The 22,144-nt window shown below is 41.0% G+C and overlaps 1 protein-coding gene across 1 annotated transcript in view; it reads left to right on the top strand.

Moving 5' to 3' along the window:
* sema3bl (sema domain, immunoglobulin domain (Ig), short basic domain, secreted, (semaphorin) 3bl) overlaps positions 1 to 22,144 on the top strand; it is a 271,055-nt gene that overhangs the window by 140,690 nt on the left and 108,221 nt on the right. Inside the window, exon 4 of the mRNA XM_034171771.1 lies at positions 226 to 345. Coding sequence (XP_034027662.1) covers positions 226 to 345 — 120 coding nt within the window. The remainder of the gene's footprint in view (positions 1 to 225; positions 346 to 22,144) is intronic.

The following is a 22,144-nucleotide window of genomic DNA, read 5'->3' as shown; positions in this document are numbered from 1 at the left end:
CACGATAAAAAAAAGCTCTCTGACCCACTGACATAGAAAACCTGTAAAGCCTACTTTTAGTACACAAAAAATTTACAAGAGGTATCAATAAGGGAATCGTATCGATAATGGTATTGATATCAATAAAATCCCTAATCATCCATAAATCTTTATTTCTATGTGCACATTATCTTCATGTATTTATTGACACACATCACATAAAGGTTCTAATCTTGTCTTTTACAGACTGAATGTGCCAACTTTGTTCGCCTCCTGCAGCCCTACAATCGCACACACCTGTTGGCCTGCGGCACCGGCGCCTTCCAGCCGATCTGCGCCTTCATCTACGTGGGCCACAGAGGCGAGGTAAACCAGATTTAAGAACACATTTGACTTTACTGAATCTGGAGCAGGTATGAACTCAAGTTCAGATTTCCTCAGGAAGGACATGTGGGCGTGGCCGACTCATTTTGGAGAAATTATGAGCACCAAAACATCGGTTCTGCAGCTGCAGTTACAGTCTTGACAGGAAAGCAAGCTCATGTGCAGGTGTTTGTTTGTTTGTTTGTTTGTTTGGGTTTTGATCACATCACCCCCCACAGCACACACGGTGTGTGACGTCACACAGCGGAATGTTGGGGAGTAAAGAGACTGAAGTCCATCAGGGCCAGTTGATCCATGGGCCAGGCAGGTTTTCAGTGCCACTTAAGAGAACTAACCAACACTTACAATCCCTCGTCCGTGTACCACGACCTACACAATAATGTATGGTGGCCATCCCAGGAGGGCAGCTGCAGTCAGGAATGGAGTCATTGAAGAACTGACTTCAAAATTATTGGTTGAGCTAATCAGAATAATAAATTAAATAGTTCTGACCATGTTGAATGTTTTGTTTCCAAATTAAAGGTCAAACATGGTCGATGTCCTTTGGATTCTATGACATATGTTACCCTGTAAAACTGCAAAGTGTTCCTTTTTAAAACCCTCTTTACTTGACAGATAAGTTGCATCACTTTGACCAAAATTGGAGAAACTTTAACTTTTGAATCTTGTACAAACTGAAATATATTTTTGTCACCATTTTTGCTGTCTTTACCCCATAACTCCAGAACATTCAGTCATAGACAGGCCAAACGATACCTTTTGGGAATCTTTATGATCAGATCAATAATGTGGTGTCCTGCTCAATATGAATGGAGCATTTTTAAATTCTGACTCCAACATGACTACAGTTACCACCCTGGGATGGCCACCATACATTTGGGTAGGTCACAGTACACTGAGTCTGGACTGTAAGTGCTGTTTAGTTCCCTTAAGTGGCACTGATTTAGTCCAAATTGAGGACTGGCTGATGGACTGTGCAGTTGGAAGCTGGGCTGAAAATAGTGAATGTTAAAAAGCACTTCAAAGGTAAAGTGATGTGAACGCAGAACTATGTAGGAACCAGGAAGTGTTACATATGTAGAATGTCAACATGTGACATCATGAACATGGTTCTCAAGACCAGGCACCTAAGTGGCTCTACTCTATTCTTTTCTACTCTCCTATTTTACTCTTCCTTTTTAGATATTTAGATTATACCTTTGTATACTGGCATAGTTCCACCTTAGAATTGGAATATAATATATAAGATATACCTTACTGAATTTTCATGTCTATGTTAACAACTGCTCCATTTATTTAAATTATTAAAATTTTAAAAAGTCATTGAGCACTAAAGTCTGTAACCTTACCTAAACTGCAGAGGATTTTCTGCACAACCTCTCCTCCGTGAATATATATATATATATATATATATATATATATATATATATATATATATATATATATATATATATATATATATAAAGTGAAGAAAAAGGAAAAAACAAGATGGGACAGAGCCACTTAGGTGCCTGGTCTTGAGAACCAGGGATGGTAGGTTTAAAAGCTTTTTTTATCCCATGGGAACTCTCCCTACTCACCCAAGTGGCTCAATTCTAGGGACAGCATGTATATAAGTGGCATTTACACAAACTACACTTTACACCAACGTTATGGCTAGTTGGCTAAGATATAAATCTGGTTATGTTATTATAGAAACAAAAATTATGATATAAAATGTATTAGGTTCCTATCTAAAGTTCACCCTGCTAATTAAGTTATGGATTTCAACATACTATAGAAAGACAAATTCCGTACTCTACATGCTTTTTAATGGAAACGCCAAACTTTGATACTATCTATTGATATCTCTTAAAGAACCGTTTAAACTGAAGAACCATTAAAAATCTACATCATGTAAAAGAGTACAAATCCCGAAAGTTGGCTAACTATAGCCAGAAGACCTACCATAATTTAGCCTATAACTAGCGTAGCACACTTTGCTAACCAAAAAGGCTAAATAAAGCCAATAACTAGAATATAAAGCACAATAGTGTCACTACACCCTACAATAACGATCGTAACAACCAATACATATAACAACAAACATAAACAAGTGTCTATTAACGTTAACTTAAACAGAACTTGCTACGTTGCTAGCTATGACAGACGGATTTTTATTTCACAAATATCAGTTTGCTGATAAATGAATGGACTTTTTTTAAGTGTTCTGTCTCAGAATGTGTAATGCTGGGAGCATATCCCTGCATCTGCCACAATACAGAACCACCTTTGGTCCAGGATGGCAACCATCAAGACAGAGAAACAGTGCAACCCCAACCTCTTAAAAATTACCATCTGTCTGACAGCGAATCCAGGACTGGATCCTCCCCCCCCACACACACACACAGTCATACTTTTTGTGACAGACAGACAGAACAGAAAACATTATATCTGTGGTGGATTCTGTAAATACAGGCATAGTAGTTCAGTCAATAGTTCAGTCATGGCTCGGTGCACCACCCGTCCCATCCCAACAGAAGGGGGCGGTGCATGGGCGTGATGACAGAGGATGCTGGGGGCTGGCAAATGGTGAAGAAAATGACAGTGGTACAAGCAGTGTGCCAAGCCCCTCTTCCTGTGAATGTGCTAATGTATTATGAGTTGCCATGACGGGGCGTGTCAGAGTGTGTGTGTGTTTTTACTTGGAAGTGTGTATGTGGCATTTTGCGTCGCTTTCACACTCTGTCGTCCTCACTGTGGATTTGGAACTCAGGCTTTATGGCACGTCTTGAAAAGCACAATTTCATCTGTTCACGTTCAATAGCTCTGAGTCCAGGAACAACATACTTTGGTCTGGCGGGTTGTGCTGAAGAAAAACAAAAACCGAGGAAGCAGAAACAAGTCGGGGATTCTTTGAAGGGTGATGCTGAAGGAGGGAAGCCCTGTTGGGGAGAATGGGTCAGCAGTAAAGGTTGGGGCGGCTGCCCGGGTGCCGTTAAGCAAAAACAAATGACCTCAGAAAAACAACCAAACAGGCCTGCGCACACAACGGCCAATCCCGCCCCCCGAAAGTATGAGAACAACAGGGACTTTTTCTGTACGCAGAAGATATTTGGAACTGGGGACAAAAGATGTCTTTGAGAACATAGTTTTGAACATCAGGTTTTATTTCATACTTAAACAAGACAACATGTTCCTGACAGGAGTTACTTCGTTTCCTGGGCTAAAAGTCTATAAAGTGAAATCCTGAGCAAGAATCCGGATCTGGATCAAAAATGTAATGGCATTTTCCGTGGCCTAATACGAGGTCTGTCCATAAAGTAATGGTCCTTTTTATTTTTTTCAAAAACTATATGGATTTCATTCATATGTTTTTATGTCAGACATGCTTGAACCCTCGTGCTCATGGGTGAGTTTTTCCACGCCTGTCAGTGACGTCATTCACCTGTGAGCACGCCTTGTGGAAGGAGTGGTCCCGCCCCTTCGTCGGATTTTCATTGTCTGGAAATGGCAGAATGAAAAGGACTTTTTTTCCATCGGAATTTTTTCAGAAGCTGTTAGAGACTGGCACCTGGAAACCATTCAAAAAATTTATCTGGCTTTCGGTGAAAATTTTACGGGCTTCACAGAGAATAAGGACTTTAACTACAGCTTTAAGAACCCCTTTAAGGACGCTTGGCATGCCACGCTCCGAGCTGCGACGACGAGGCACAAACCACCGGACCATTTCTAAACGGATGGCTCTGTGGATACGAGACCGTCGTGTGCTCTTTCTCTGGTTATCACAAGAGCTGGACATCAGCCATTTTCTGGCAGATTTCACTTTTAACAAGAGATTTTGTCATGGAAAGCTGCGTGGAGGCTTCGCGCGTCACGACCGATTCGCTGATGAAGCGAGACAAAGGAACACCTCCATTTCGGAGTGTTAGAGGACAAGTTGGGACATGTCCAGCTCTCCACAAGTTCTCTTATACTCACCCGACTGGTAAGCATTGAAAGCCGAGATAGGCATGTCCAAACTTGTCCTCTAACACTCCGAAATGGAGGTGTTCCTTTGTCTCGCTTCATCAGCGAATCGGTCGTGACGCGCGAAGCCTCCGCACGGCTTTCCATGACAAAATCTCTTGTTAAAAGTGAAATCTGCCGGAAAATGGCTGATGTCCAGTTCTTGTGATAACCAGAGAAAGAGCACACGATGGTCTCGTATCCACAGAGCCATCAGCTCAGAAATGGTCCAGTGGCTTGTGCCGCGTCGTCGCAGCTCGGAGCGTGGCACACCGAGCGTCCTTAAAGGGGTCCTTAAAGCTGTACTAACAGACCTTATTCTCTGTGAAGCCCGTAAAATTTTCACCGAAAGCCAGATACATTTTTCGAATGGTTTCCAGGTGCCAGTCTCTAACAGCTTCTGAAAACATTCTGATGGAAAAAAAACCCCAAATCATTCCGCCATTTCCAGACAATGAAAATCTGACGAGGGGGCGGGACCACTCCTTCCCAAGGCGTGCTCACAGGCGAATGACGTCACCGACAGGCGTGGAAAAACTCACCCATGCGCACGAGGGTTCAAGCATGTCTGACGTAAAAACATATGAATGAAATCCATATAGTTTTTGAAAAAAATAAAAAGGACCATTACTTTATGGACAGACCTTGTATGTATGTGTGGTGAAAATTTTGATAAAATAAGCAAATAAGTATTTTCCCTCCTACCAAGAATGCAGAGGTCTGTATTTTTTATCGTAGGTATACTTCAACTGTGAGAGACAGAATCTACAAAAAATAAATAAATAAATAAAAATCAGAAAGTCATATTGTATGATGTTTGCAAGTAGTCTGCTCTGCATGAGCCTGATCCTGTCAATCTCACAAGCTAAGCATTGTGGGGCCTGGTTAGTATTTGGATGGGAGACCTCTTCAGAACACCCGGGGCTGTGTGCGTTTCTCCAGGTAGTTGTGTCAGGAAGTGCATCCAGTGTAAAACTTGTGCCAAATACCAATGCAAATCTGGCTGTATCAGGACGCAGCGAGTATTAAATCAGTAATCAATGGGTATTAAATTGGGATGCAGTGAGCATTAAATCAGGACACAGTGAGAATTAAATCAGGAATCAATGGGTATTAAATTGGGGTGCAGTGAGTAATAAATCAGGAAAAGAATGAGTATTAAATCAGGACACAATGAGAATCGGGATGCAGTGAGTATTAAATCGGGCATCAATGAGTATTAAATCAGGATGCAGCAAATATTTAATCAGGCCACGGTGAGTATTAAACCAGGATGCAGTGAATATTAAAACAGGACGCAACAAGTATTAAATCAGGACGCAGTGAGTATTAAAACAGGACACAAGTATTAAATCAGGACACAGTGAGTATTAAAACAGGACGAAACAAGTATTAAATCAGGACGCAGTGAATATTAAAACAGGACGCAACAAGTATTAAATCAGGACGCAGTGAGTATTAAAACAGGACACAAGTATTAAATCAGGACACAGTGAGTATTAAAACAGGATGCAACAAGTATTAAATCAGGACGCAGTGAATATTAAAACAGGACACAACAAGTATTAAATCAGGACGCAGTGAGTATTAAAACAGGACGCAACAAGTATTAAATCAGGATGCAGTGAGTATTAAAACAGGACACAACAAGTATTAAATCAGGTCGCAGTGAATATTAAAACAGAATGCAACAAGTATTAAATCAGGACGCAGTGAGAATTGAATCAGGAATCAATGGGTATTAAATTGGGGTGCAGTGAGTAATAAATCAGGAAAAGAATGAGTATTAAATCAGGACACAATGAGAATCGGGATGCAGTGAGTATTAAATCGGGCATCAATGAGTATTAAATCAGGATGCAGCAAATATTTAATCAGGCCACGGTGAGTATTAAACCAGGATGCAGTGAATATTAAAACAGGATGCAACAAGTATTAAATCAGGATGCAGTGAGTATTAAAACAGGACGCAACAAGTATTAAATCAGGACGCAGTGAATATTAAAACAGGACGCAACAAGTATTAAATCAGGACGCAGTGAATATTAAAACAGGACGCAACAAGTATTAAATCAGGATGCAGTGAGTATTAAAACAGGACACAAGTATTAAAACAGGACGCAACAAGTATTAAATCAGGACGCAGTGAGTATTAAAACAGGACACAAGTATTAAATCAGGACACAGTGAGTATTAAAACAGGATGCAACAAGTATTAAATCAGGACGCAGTGAGTATTAAAACAGGACACAACAAGTATTAAATCAGGATGCAGTGAGTATTAAAACAGGACGCAACAAGTATTAAATCAGGACGCAGTGAATATTAAAACAGAATGCAACAAGTATTAAATCAGGATGCAGTGAGTATTAAAACAGGATGCAACAAGTATTAAATCAGGACACAGGGAGTATTAAAACAGGACGCAACAAGTATTAAATCAGGATGCAGTGAATATTAAATGCGTGGACAAGCTCACATTGCTGCGGCATGGACAGGCTCACACTGCTGCGCCGTAGACAGGCTCACACTGCTGTGGTGTGAACAGGTTCACACTGCTGCGGCGTATACAGGCTCACACTGCTGCGCCGTAGACAGGCTCACACTGCTGTGGCGTGAACAGGTTCACACTGCTGCGGCGTAGACAGGCTCACACTGCTGCGCCATAGACAGGCTCACACTGCTGTGGCGTAGACAGGCTCACACTGCTGCGGCGTGAACAGGTTCACACTGCTGTGGCGTAGACAGGCTCACAATGCTGCGCCGTAGACAGGCTCACACTGCTGCGGCATAGACAGGCTCACACTGCTGTGGCGTAGACAGGCTCACACTGCTGCGGCATAGACAGGCTCACACTGCTGTGGCGCAGACAGGCTCACACTGCTGTGGCGTAGACAGGCTCACACTGCTGTGGCGTAGACAGGCTCACACTGCTGCGGCATAGACAGGCTCACACTGCTGTGGCGTAGACAGGCTCACACTGCTGCGGCATAGACAGGCTCACACTGCTGTGGCGTAGACAGGCTCACACTGCTGCGGCGTAGACAGGCTCACACTGCTGTGGCGTAGACAGGCTCACACTGCTGCGGCATAGACAGGCTCACACTGCTGTGGCGTAGACAGGCTCACACTGCTGTGGCGTAGACAGGCTCACACTGCTGCGGCGTAGACAGGCTCACACTGCTGTGGCGTAGACAGGCTCACACTGCTGTGGCGTAGACAGGCTCACACTGCTGTGGCGTAGACAGGCTCACAATGCTGCGCCGTAGACAGGCTCACACTGCTGTGGCGCAGACAGGCTCACATTGCTGCGCTGTGGACAGACTCACACCACAGCTGTTCCTGTGAATGAAATCAGGAGATCGATCACTGTCCGCGGTACTGAATGATTAAGAAAAGAAAAAGCCATAAATCTCTCTCTCACCTATTCCTCCAAATCCAGGTGGCTTCACAGCATGAGCACCTGCATGCACTTTTATTCTCGGTCTCCGATGGAACTTTTGAGCGACTTTTCACGATGTGCTGCTGCCTGTTCCTGTTTGTTGTCCTTCATGTTTGTTCAGAAAATCATTCTTGTGTCTTTAAACATTTGTTTTAATGTATTTATGAACATGATTTTCATGCTGTTTTGTGTGTGTGTGTGTGTGTGTGTGTGTGTGTGTGTGTGTGTGTGTGTGTGTGTGTGTGTGTGTGTGTGTGTGTGTGTGTGTGTGTGTGTGTGTGTGTGTGTCACAAAATGATCTTTGGTTTTGTTTGATGCCGTGTGTGGTCTGGGTCTCTCTAAGTCGTCACTGAAACACTATGGTCGTTTATTTTCACTTTGGTCACGCTTTCTCAGCCTGCAGTGTCAGTCACCCCCCCCGGGCGAGTGAAAGAAAACAGGGCGTCTGAAACACACACAGTCAGACCTGAATTATTTTCGATCACTGGATACGAGTCAGGGCTGCAGGCTGCAGGCTCGGGTCCCACTGGACAGACCCGGAGCGTGACAGAGCACTCGAAGAACAATGTCCCCATAAAAAAATTATGTGACACGATGATGGTGGAAGAAATGTTCTTTGCTCATCTCTGGGTTAGTGACAGTTCTGCATTCACTTGTCTTTCTAGTTTTGACTGAAAGTATGAAATCTGTGAGATTACTGAGGTGGCTGGGACGTGCAAGAAACTTTTACAAATTGAGGAACCAAAAAATTAACAAACACTAATTTACATTTGGAATTATTATTATTTGTGTTAAATTTTTGTGACTTTGGTTTGCAATTCCCAATGACTATATTTTACAACTGTTTTAATACATTAAAAAAATCTAAAATAATTGGCATTACAACAAATTTCTGATTCATGAAAACTAATTATTGTAACATTGCAATGGCTTCACAGAAAATTTTTGCTTTGCAACTGCAGCACACAAGAAACACGTCTACCCCCAACTAAGATGAAACACCCAGGAGGTCAAAGGTCATCCCACCCAGAGTCCAGTGTGAGGGTTAAAAGCCTCTGTTCCTCACAGAGGTCAGGCAAACAGAAGAGTGTGTGTTCTGCACCAGTTAACAACCGATTAAATAAATGGACAGGCTCCCTGTGGTGTAACGGTGACTACCTAAAAAGATGCAGTGGTGGTGGGTGGGACACGGACTTCTTCCTGGTAGACAGAGTGGCTCAACACGCAAACAGCTGCCAACACCCGGAGGACGTTTTAAAAACACTTGGAAAAGCAAAGACAAACCCGGAGCCAGGCAAGGGACTGTGATTCATGAAGATCTGAAAACAGTTAGTAACCATCTGTCCATCAATCTGTTGGTCAGTTGGTCTGTTTATTGCTCAGAACACCAGCGGTTTCATTCTTTTTCAGGACATTCTAGTTTATGCTGGATCAGCCTTGTGCTGAAACCAAGAATCCACATTCAGAGCAAACAATCTGACAGGACCCACCTGGTTCAGAAGAAACTGACATTAATAAATGGAATCGTATTGATTGTGTTGAATGTTTGGACTCCAAAGTAAAGGTCAAACAAGGTCAGTGTCCATTAGATTCTATGACATGTGACATATGTTACCCCGTAATGTGATAACTACGCATAACATATAGTGCAAACTCGTCCATTTTAAAACCATATTAACTCAACCAATAAATTTCACTGCTTCCTGATTCATTGTGTCCTGATTTATGACTCACTGCTTCCTGATTCATTACTCACTGTATCCTGATTTATGACTCACTGTCTTGATTTATAACTCACTGTGTCCTGATTCATTACTCACTGTATCCTGATTTATGACTCGCTGTCTTGATTTATAACTCACTGCTTCCTGATTCATTACTCACTGTATCCTGATTTAATACTCACTGTGTCCTGATTTATACCTCACTGTGTCCTGGTTAATACTCACTGCTTCCTGATTCATTACTCACTGTATCCTGATTTATGACTTGCTGTGTCCTGATTTATAACTCACTGTGTCCTGATTTATTACTCACTGCTTCCTGATTCATTACTCACTGTATCCTGATTTAGTACTCACTGCGTCCTGATTTATACCTCACTGTGTCCTGGTTAATACTCACTGCATCCCGATTTAATACTCACTGTATCCTAATTTATTATTCATTGTATCCTGATTTAATACTCACTGCATCCTGATTTATTACTCACTGTGTCCTGAGTTAATACTCACTGCTTCCTGATTCATTACTCACTGTATCCTGATTTATGACTCACTGTGTCCTGATTTATTACTCACTGCTTCCCGATTCATTACTCACTGTATCCTTATTTAATACTCACTGCGTCCTGATTTATTACTCACAGCATCCTGATTTATTACTCATTGTTTCCTGATTTAATACTCACTGCATCTTGATTTAATACTTGCTGCATCCTGATTTAATACTCATTGCATCCTGATTTTACTCGCTGCACCCTGATTTAATACTCACTTCATCCTGATTTTACTTGCTGTGTCCTGATTGATTCCTCACTGTTTCCTGGTTTAGTACTCGCTGTGTCCTGATTTAGTACTCACTGCATCCTGATTTAATACTTGCTGCATCCTGATTTATTCCTTACTGCATCCTGGTTTAATACTTGCTGCGTCCTGATTTAATACTCACTGCATCCTGGTTTAATACTTGCTGCGTCCTGATTTAATACTCACTGCATCCTGATTTTACTCGCTGCACCCTGATTTAATACTCACTTCATCCTGATTTTACTTGCTGCATCCTGATTGATTCCTCACTGTTTCCTGGTTTAATACTCGCTGTGTCCTGATTTAGTACTCACTGCATCCTGATTTAATACTTGCTGCATCCTGATTTATTCCTCACTGTATCCTGGTTTAATACTTGCTGCGTCCTGATTTAATACTCACTGCATCCTGGTTTAATACTCGCTGCATCCTGATTTAATACTCACTGCATCCTGATTTGATACTTGCTGCATACTGATTTAATACTCGCTGTGCCCTGATCTAATTCTCGCCGATTCCTGGTTGCTTCTCACTCCTGGACACGGTGAGAAACTTGACCATCCAGGATGGACTTGGAGTAGAACCGCTGCTTCTTCAAATTGAACGAAGCCAGCTGGGTTTATCTTCCAGGCACATCCAACTTGAAACAGGCCCCAGGGAAGACCCAGGTCATGCTGGAGGGATTATATTTCCCAGCTGGGATGGGAACGCCTTTGGATGCCCCAGGAAAAGTTACAGGACTTGGCTGAGGATAGGAAGGGATGGGATGACCTCCTTGGTCTGCTGCCATTGAGACCCCGACCTGGATAAGCAGCATAAAATGAATGAATGAATGCACTCAGTGGTACTGAGTCAGTACGACTGCTGGGCATGCATCTCAAACCTGTAGCCACTCCCACTTGGGATACGAGTTTTGTATCTGGATCGCTTACTGAATAAAGCATGAGCTGTAATATAAAGATTTCTCTTTATGATGCTGAAACACAAGGCACAAGTCTCCTCATGGTGTTTTCTGTAGAGCCTAAAGGAGCTTCATTGTTTACCTCGCCAAATCTGCATTTGAAAGCAAACGCCAAAAAGCTTTTCACCATGACGGCGCCGCTCCATCAGCATGATCTAATTCTTTAATAGGCGGACACTTTCTAAAGCCAAAGGGAAAAGCAGAGCAGCATTAATTTAGGTCTAGAAAGGGACATCGTGATTTGTCATAATCCGCTTGTCTGTTTTTTCACCTGTGTCACTTTGGCGTGCAGCCCGAAGAAATGCAGAGGAAAAAAAAACACTCTGCAATCCTTAATTTGCTCCTCTGTCCTCCTCCTTGGCTGCTTTTCCTGTCCCTTCATTTCTGACTTTGTCTGTGAAATTCAACAAAACGTAATCAGTTCTCGTCTCTTTTCCTTCTTTTGTTGATAAATGGCGATAAGCTTCCAGCATTTGGCGACACACACAAATAAAACCACCAACTCAAATGTAAACTGAGGAACTGATAAGTCCAACGAGTGAAGAACTGAACGAGAAATGAAAGCGTGTGATTCTCGTGTTTTTGCAGGAAGCAAAAGGCCAAGAAAAACAGAGAGACAAAACATCATGCAGTGGCCAAGTTTAGCCTTCACTGATTTTGTTGCTAATATTTTATCCAGGAATAAATACTGTTGACCTTTGAATGTGAAAACACTGCAGAGCCGAATGTAGCTTTGTGGTCTTGATTTTTGTTTTAATTTAGTTTTTTTATGTTCATGAATCTTGTCTGGACGTTTAAAGTGGACCTGATCAGAATGAGTTCAATGAGTTCAGTTTTTCTCTCTCTCTCTGTTTGCTTGTATGAATGTCTTAATGTTATTTAAAATCTATTACTACTTCAGTTTAAGGCAGCATGACCTTGAGCTTTATCTGTTTGCTTGTATGAATGTCTTAATACTAAGTTATTTAAAATCTATTACTACTTCAGTTTAAGGCAGCATGACCTTGAACTTTATCTGTTTGCCTGTATGAATGTCTTAATACTAAGTTATTTAAAATCTATTACTGTTTCAGTTTAAGGCAGCATGACCTTGAGCTTTATCAGTTTGCTTGTATGAATGCTTGCATAGTTGCAGTAATTAAAATCTATTTCTATTTTACAAGATCATGTTAACATTCTTCCTTCCATCCTTTAACCTAGACGTAAGACATTTTAAGGCAGCAGCATGACCTTGATATCCATCAGTTTGCTTATATGAATGCTTGCATACTTGCAGCAATTAAAATATATTGTGATTTTCCAAGACAATGTTAACATTGCTCTTTCCAGCCTTTGACTCAGACATACAGTACTGTGCAAATGTTTTATGCACTTTTAAGCATCCTGCAAACATAAAAGTAGGAAAACCTGATAAATATTCCTAAATAAATGAATTATGAGATTAATTTAAATTTGAATAATAATCAATATGAAACATGGGTTGTATTTACATGTGGTTTTTCAGTAGACACAGTAAGTCGCACCAGAGTATAAGTCACATGGCCTCAAAAACTATTTTAATAAAAACGCAACTTAAAGTATAAGTAATTGTGTGTTTTGCATCTGATGTTTTACATCTGTGATTGTGTGGTATTCTACTGGCCAGTACACTTACAAAGAAATTATTATTATTATTATTATTATTATTATAGAATAAAATATAGCTCATATATTCACTTTTTGTTGAAACTGATTTTGTGTTGACATGGCAATAAAAAAAAAGGTGGGGGAGGGACATCAAACACTACTTTTATTGTAACACTGGGATGCCTAAAACTTTTAAACAGTACTGTAGGTTAATTTTAAGACAGCAGCATGACCTTGAGCTTTAATTGTGTCATTTATTATCTTTTATAAGTAAACATAAACTATATAAAAAGTATAGTTTTAATATTTTAAAGAGAGAAAGTATGTTAAATCAACATTTTTCTTCTATATCTTTAATCCATGTTTGTGCAAGGTCAAAGAGACCAATGCATGCCAAAGCTGAGTAGTTTCAGATTTTCAGTATCATGCCCAAGGACACTTTGGCACTCATCCATAGTAAGGGTTCGAACCCAAGACCCTTTGGTTATTGAGAATTCATTCTACTCACTGATTTACCCCAACTTCATAACCTATAGATAAAAAAAACTTAAATAACACCTGTTTGTAAAATATATTTCTCTCAAACTATAGAGTGGTAACTTTTCAAAAGGAACGTCAAATGCAGTAGTATAACTTTGAGCTTTAGTTACCTCTCACTTTAAGCAAAGATGCTTAAATGGGAATGGAAGCAACTTGATAATGGCCATGTTTTTGTTGTTATTTTGATTTTGTTCACATAGATTTGTAGACTTATTTCTGAGGCAAAAAGTTCAAATCAGCAGTATAACCTTGAGCTTCAAAAGTGTACAAGCAGAAGCGATTTTAGCATTTTAGCTTGTTTTATGATAAATAGTAATATTAGTCATTCCAGCCTATATAACCTTTAACAGGTTAACTGCAGTAGCATGACCCTGAGCTTTAGCAACATTGATCAAGTGCTAATGGACAGACAGCTGTGTCAGGGTAAGATGCAAAAAAGTGAAATGAAATGATGTTGGCTTTGAACCCACAGATGATTCAAATCAAACTCAAGGCGACACCACTGGTGCAGTGTTTTAAACAGCAATTAAGCATCAGTGTGTACTCAGAGTCCAAATATTTACCAGGAGGGAGGACACGATGGGAGGAAGATGAGAGGATGAGAGCACTGAAGGTGAATGCCTGCTTTGTTTCTCTTTGTAGGACAGAGGAAGAGAAAAGTGTCAGGGAAGGATGCAGGAGACGAGAAATCACTTTTCTTTCTGGGTGGTTTAAAATGATTAAAGAGGAATCTTTCTGATTTCAAAAACTAATCATTTACGAGTCACAGTGAGTGAAAATGGTCCTTTATCAGAGCAAAAATGTTCTTTAATGCAGAGCAGAGTTTTTAGTTTTAAATTCATAACAGTACCCCCCCTTCCAAAAAAAAAAAAAACATCTCCAAGTTGAGTAATAAACTCACATTCATCACTGAAATGTGTGATATCATTGTAATATTTATGAATTAGCTTTTTTTGTAATAGTTATTACCATACCTTGATTCAACTACTGTAGACAGTTTTAAGCATTTTTTTGGTGCACATATGCTGAGGTAAAATTTCCAATGGAAGCATTTTCAGAGTAATTTTCAAGATGGTGAAAACTGCTGAAATTCACCCAAATCTGCAGGTCCTGAGTGTTCTGTTAGTCCCCAGTGACCTGCTGACATGGTTCCAAATGCACAGATCTGGTGACAGAATCAGCAGAACAACACAATATAAAAAGGAAAGTGGGACTGAATGAAAGATAACAAGATTATTAATGATCAGTTATTTAACTTTAAATCTGGGTGTATTTTATTTACTAATAGTCACTTTCTTAAAAAACAGCAACTTTTAGATCTGATTGCTTTCACAAATTTGTCTTTTGATAAACTTTGATGTCAGTGTGGATTAGAGCCTTGAGGAAACTTAATTTCACTTGTGTGATTTAAGAAATGTATGATCGGGTACCCCAGGAGATACTGTAGGAGGTGGCCTTGTCACCACTCCTATTTGTGATATTCATGGGCAGGATATCAAGGCATAGTCGGGGGGAGGAGGATTTCCAGTTTGGTGGGCTCAGGATCTCATCACTGCTTTTTGCAGATGATGTGGTCCTGTTGGCTTCATCGGCCGGTGACCTCCAACACTCACTGGATCGGTTCACAGCCAAGTGTGAAGTGACTGGGATGAGGATCAGCACCTCTAAATCTGAGGCCATGGTTCTCAGCAGGAAACCGATGGATTGCTGACTCCGGCTAATCTCACGCTTAGAGGAGCGTGAGATTAGCCAGAGAATCAGTGAAGCAGGGGCGGTGTTGCATTCGCTCTACTGTACTGTTGTGACGAAAATGGAGCTGAGCCAAAAGGCGAAGCTCTCGATCTACTGGTCAATCTTCATTCCTACTCTCACCTATGGTCATGAGGGTTGGGTCTTGACTGAAAGAACTAGATTGCAGGTACAAGCAGCCAAAATGGGTTTCCTCAGGAGGGTGGCTGGTGTCTCCCTTAGAGATAGGGTGAGAAGTTCGGTCATCCATGGGGAGCTCGGAGTAGAGCCGCTACTCCTTCATGTTGAAAGGAGCCAGCTGAGGTGGTTTGGGCATCTGGTAAGGATGCCTCCTGGGCGCCTTCCTAGGGAGGTGTTCCAGGCACATCCAGCTGGGAGGAGACCCCAGGGAAGACCCAAGACTGTATGTGGAGAGATTATATCTCCACACTGGCCTGGGAATGCCTCCGGATCCCCCAGTCAGAGGTGGTCAATGTGTCCCGGCAAAGAGAAGTCTGCTGGAGCTGTTGCCTCCACAGCCCAATCCCGGATAAGCAGTTGAAGATGAGTGAGTGAGTGATCTGCCAAAGTATGAAAAAAAACAGTCACAGTCTGGAAAATATAGTTTTTTTTATTGGCCCTGTAATGTTCTGAAATATGTTGAATCAATGCAAAAAATAAATAAATAAATAAATAAAATAAAAAATAGTGGAACAGTGGAGCAGCTCTTTACCCTTGCAAGGACAGTAGAGGAGTCTTGGGAATATGATCAACCAGTCTACATGTGTTTTGTGGACTTGGAAAAGGCATATGACCAGGTCCCTCGGGGCATCCTGTGGGGGTGCTGCAGGAATATGGTGTACCTGATTTGCTGCAATGTGGGATCCAATTTCTATATGAGCAAAGTAGGACCTGTGTCCGCATTTTCGGCATCACATCGGACCTGTTCCTGGTGGGTGTTGGACTCTGCCAGGGCTGCCCCTTATCAATCCTGTTTGTGATGTTAATGGATAGGAGTTCAAGGCACAGTCAGAGACCGGCGGGTGTCCAGTTTGGTGACCGCGGAGTTGCATCTCTACTTTTTGCAGATGATGTTGTTGTGTGGGCCGCTGAAGAGGAGGTACTGCTGGCCCACCACCACCAGATGGTGCCCTGCTTGAAGTGCGGGCTTCAAGCATGAGAGGGCATCATAGCAACCGGGAGTGACAGCTGTTACTCGTCATCAGCACCAGCTGTCACTCATCCACATCACCTCCACCATAAAGGCCGGACTGCAACTCCACCTCCCTGCTGAGAAATCAGCTACCTTGGAGGTAATTTCTCTGCTGTATTCACAACGAATAATAGTCTGATCTCATTTGCAACCGTTTTCCTGTGACGTGTTCCTTATCTGCTGTATTGGTGTTTGGTGGAGACGGTGACCACCTGGGGACCCAGGACTTGGCGGCTCCGGTGTTCTTCAGATCCGTTGGCGGTGAGGGCCGTGCGGGATCCGGCTCGGTTCTGGACGGGCGTCTCCTATCCTCAAGCCTGCCCACACGTCACCCAACGTGTAATTGACTATAGTCCCAAACTGATTGTTGTCTGTATTCCGTTGTGCACAATTTACAACATTAAATTGTTACTGTTTGGCTTATCCATTGCCCGTTCTTTTACACCCCCTGTTGTGGGTCCGTGTTCCTACACTTTCACAACAGATGTGGTTCTATTAACTTCATCAGGCAGTGACCGCCGATGTGCACTGAGCAGGTTGGAGGCTGAGTGTGAGTGAATGAGATGAAAATCAGCACCTCTAAATCTGAGACCATGGTCCTCTGTCAGAAAGTAGTCGATTGTCCCCTCTAGGTCAGGGAAGAGTTACTGTCACGGCTTTGATTTATTAGTTGTTTTATTTCTGTCTGTGTGTTTATACTCTGTTCTGTTTTGATTTGTCGCTTTGTTCTTTACTTTTCTTTTGTTTTTTACTTTTGGTCATGGTTCAGTTCTGTTGTTGTTTAATTCAGTCAGTCTGTGTTTCCATTGTTTATCATCTGTTTATTTCTGTTATTATCAGTTGTGCTTTAATGTCGGGTTTTGTTTTCTGTTATCATGTAGTCTCTGTTTTACTTATACTTTGTTTAGCCACTTTATTTTCTTAGTCAGTTCCGGTTCAGTTTTGTCTTAGTATTTATGTTCTTATTATTCTCTTATCAGTTCCAATGTAGGTTTTCTTCTGAACTTATTTTCTGTTCTCATGTTCCTGCTGTGTTCAGGTCCTGTTCATAGTAGTATTATATTCTGTCCTCAAGTTTCTGATTGATCTTTGTTCTCAGTTTTCCTCATGCCCATCTGATTATGTTCTCACTCCACCCCCCTGCACCTGCCATTGTGTCTTCGTCTTTCACTTTGTTTCTTTCAGCTTTGTTGTTACAGTTTGCTAGCAGAGTTCAAATTGAAACTCATAACCAGACAGAGCAGAACACAAAATGGTAAGGTGCAAAAAAGGTGACTTATTCAGTTCTCCCCAAATTCCACGCAAAAATCCAAAACAGTCTGTAATGTGAATGAGACCAAGTTCCACCAAAAATCGACACAAAAATCTAAAAGTCTGTAATGTGAATGATACCAAGTTGCAGCAAAAATCCACACAAAAATCCAAAGCAGTCTGTAATGTGAACGTGACCAAGTTAGATCAGAAAAATCCACAGGATAACAGAAAACACAATTCCAAAAACACAGTGAGGCTCACTGACCAAGTAGGCTGCAGAAAGAATGAACAAAAAGCAGAGCCAAATGTACTGAGGACTATGAGGGGTTTACACAGGGATCAGGTACTTACACATGGAGAAAGAACAGGAGTAAAGGCGAGGTGCAACACAGGTTGGCAACAATGAACAGGCAACCAAGGAAGTACTTAAATAAAGTAAGTGAAAATGGCTACAGGTGGGAGACAGACGAGGAGGGACTACAGACTCATGTGGGAGGAGCAAGGTGTGGGGAAAAGACATAACTGAACAGACAAAATCTAGTATAAGTATAATCATGGCAATAAATGAAACAACAGGAGAGAAGGAAAATAAATTACCATAACTAAAGAGGAGCAGAATCATTAAACAGAACTCCGGAGTGATAAAGTGTAAGACTGAAAAACAACAAATGAGTGAACAGAACGCAAAGACTAATAGCAATGTGAAAACTCAAACACGTGAAGGAGTATCAATGAAAAACACTACAGACAGATGAGGGTGTAGAGGTGGAACATGAGGACCAGACCACTGACAGAAGAACAAACAAATCTATACAGGACATAAGATGAAATGAACACATACACAAAATAATAACACATAAAGAATGAAACAACCTGAATAGATACAGAATATTATAATACTTAAATTCACCAACACCTGAAAACAAAGTCATTATAAAAACCATGGCCAAACAGGCCACTGGGTGGAACCACAGCATTTGTGTTTTCATTCACTCACCCTCTTGCACCTGTTCATGTGTCTTGATCTCCATCTTCACTCCACTGTGTGTATTCCGTTCCTCACTATCTTGCACCATGTATAATCTTTGTCCTCCAGCCACGCCCCCTTTCTAGATTATTCACCTCATGTACATCTTGTTACCTAATCAGCCCCTGCTTATTTAAACTCCTCCCTGCCTCCACACCTCTGCCAGTTTGTCATCTTTGTACACATTCCAGCTCTTGTATTCAGTCCTGTTTTTGCATAGCCGTGTTACTGAACCCTGCCTTTTTCCCTCTACCCTGATGTCTGTGTTTGCTCTTGCCTCTGAACCCTGCTCAACCATGACTGTCTTTTTGCCTAGCCCTGTTTGTACCTTTACTCCGCTGATTGATAACCTATGTACTGTACCTGAGCCTGGAATAAAGAGTGATTTCTTTTGCACCTAAGCCTGGTCTGGGAGTCTGCATAGAGGGTCCATCATCTTCGGGTGCCTGGCACCCGCATCGCCTGATATAGCCCTTTTATTTCATGTCAGTTATTCAACCACAATGCAAAATTATTATTATTATTATTTTTTTTTTTTTAAATCATTGACTTGTCTATAAGAGATAATGAATAAATGAATGAATGAACTGACTCATCTATGAGGCTATTAATGGTAATTTACTAAGTCTTCAGGTATTTTTAAGGTATCTACCACTTTTGCACAGTATTGTAAAAACTTGATCCAAATTAAGAGGGAAAAAATAAGTCCCATGCAGTGATTTGCAAATCATATCTTCGAAAATAAATAAATAAAAATCAAAACACATTCAGTGAAATAAGTGGAAAAAATGCATATTTTTCACTAAACACTCCCTCTCTCTCTAAAAATTCTTTAAAATTAATCAGAATCTGATATTAACCTTAAACAAATCTAAATGTGTCCTCAGACATGCTGCAGAGGTGATTTACTGTTGATGTTATTGAACATGTTATTAAGGTGGGTGTGGCTGCACGTTGGCGCCGTGTTGCGGACTGTTTGCCGTTTCTTACAGTATTTTTATCATCGTCATCACGTCCTGTGTGGATTCTGTTCAGTGGGAGGCTCAGCCTCGCTGTAACAATACTCTATTGTCTCTTCGAGGAACAGACACTGAGACTCCCAGAGTTCACTGGAAGGACACACACCAGTAATCCAGGTTCAGCTCAAACACCCGGTCCGACCGCCGATCCTGTGCTCCACCTCCATCACATCTTTTATTTAAAACCTTGACAAATTCAAGGACGTGTGAAGTTGTTGGAGTGGGCATGGAACACACACACTCACACACACAAATTGAGCTTGTTTTAACCTGAAGCATCACAATGAGAGGATGTGGCTGAAGTCAGTCAAGTGAACCTGACCAGCTGCTGAATTACTGAAGAACTGATCCATTAGGTTTTTATTTTTATACTTCCCACAAACATAAGTTTGGGACATTTGTAGGAATCATGCTGTCTGTCTGTCTGTCTGTCTGCCCATGATCCTTTTAAGCTCAGCTCCTCCTGAACCGTTTGGTGGATTTCACTCAAACGTCTCACATCTGTAACAAACCACATGAAGAACATACTTCTGCTGTGTGACCTTCAAGAGGAGATAACTGGACTTTTATCATTTATTTTATGCATCATATTTTTCAATTGCATGTATAAACAGACCTGTTGGGTTCTTCACTACATTAATTCAGATATTTCATTACAAAGGTTTGTGACCACAGATATCGATAATCAACGAACATGGCAAACCACAGGCAGTGTTGGAGAGATTAATTTTGAAATCTAATGGGTTACAGATACAAGATAAGCTGCTGCACTAAATTATAATAATAATTATCTGAGCACGATGTCTGTGAGGAAGTGAGATTAATAATTAGTTTATTATATGGCTATTATATATAAACACGTGGATGTACAGTATCACCTGAATATGAAAGCTGCTGATGCTCCCCCCCCCCCCCACAAGCTGAATGGTTTTTGCCATGCTAATGCTCCCCTGAAGCATTTACTCAAATAAAGTCTGAAGGGCCTAAATGACATGGTGAGATGCTGACGAGCTTCGCTCGTTCATGTCCACGACAAATGCATATTAGACAAAATAGCATAAAAAATAATGTGTACATTTTTAAGTCAGGTAGATTCATTCATTCATATCTCCATTTCAATCAGGAAAAATGACACTGCAAATAAATATAAATAATTATTATAAACACAACAGGAGATGATGTAACAACAACTGCTGTGTGTCTGTTAAAGATTAATGTGTATTTTTCTCCAGTCACATTTAATTTACTCTTGATGGTTATTTGTCAGCACATGTTGTCATGTGACTTAAAACTCATTATGAAATCATTTTTAATGTAGTCATTTCAACATTTAATTACGTCCTAATTGACTGTGTGATTGTTTTTAATGTTGTAATCAGGACTGAGTAATTCCTAAAATGTGAATTTGACTATTCTAGTGACTGTGACTGTTTTGAAATTATGCAGAATAGAGGCAGGGCTTCTTCTACCTGTGCAAGTTGAACTTTGACTTCATGGACATGTTTAATGATTCATTCATTTAATGTTAAAATATAAAAGGAAACAGCTTTTTCAAATAATGAAATAGTTGCTCTTTAAAGAGCTTTTGTTTTATTTAGAAGCATAGCAGCAGGTGCTGGTTTCCAGAGATAACAAGTGAGCTGGACCCTCAGGACATTTAACCAGATGGTCTCTTCTGCAGGTTCAACCTCTTGGTGGAGTTTTGGAGACACTTTCATCACATTTTGAAGAGTAGAGTTCTTTTCTTCCTTCTGGGCTTCAGGTTTTGGTGTTCAGCTCCATCACTGGATGTTCTGAAGTGCATCTGGATTTGCAAGGTTCTCTGCACAGCAAATGTTGAAATGTTCCTGATGTGGGACAAGTGAAGAAATATATTTCTTAAAATATAAAGAAACATAAAACAGTGCTGTCCTATTTTCTTTAAGGTCTGATTACGAGATAAAAAAGTTATTTAAAAGTTAATCATTTAAAGTTGAGACAGTTCTTGTAGTGAGAACAGTAACAATTAAATTGTTCTGCAGATTTATTTGGTAAAAATAAAAAGCAATAGATTGAAACAGTTTACACATATAAAAGGTTCAGTCCCCCAAGTGAAGGAGTTCAAGTAACTCGGGGACTTGATCACGAGTGAGGGGACAATGGAGCATGAGATTGGCCAGAGAATTGGTGCAGCAGGGGCGGTGTTGCATTCGCTCTACTGTACTGTAGAGCTGAGCATAAAGACATGTCATGAGGGTTGGATCATGACCAAAAGAACTATATTGCTGTGGGTCTCTGGCTGGCTGCTGTCTCTCTCTCTCTCTCTCTCTCTCTCTCTCTCTCTCTCTCTCTCTCTCTCTCTCTCTCTCTCTCTCTCTCGTCAGCTGCTCTCTCTCTCTCTCGTCAGCTGCTCTCTCTCTCCTCTCTCTCGCGGTCTCGCTCTCCTGTCGCTCTCGCTCTCTCGCTGCTCTCTCTCT

Source organism: Thalassophryne amazonica, chromosome 6 (assembly GCF_902500255.1).
Source record: "Thalassophryne amazonica chromosome 6, fThaAma1.1, whole genome shotgun sequence".
Taxonomy (NCBI): domain Eukaryota; kingdom Metazoa; phylum Chordata; class Actinopteri; order Batrachoidiformes; family Batrachoididae; genus Thalassophryne; species Thalassophryne amazonica.
This window is presented reverse-complemented; position numbering and strand designations above follow the sequence as displayed.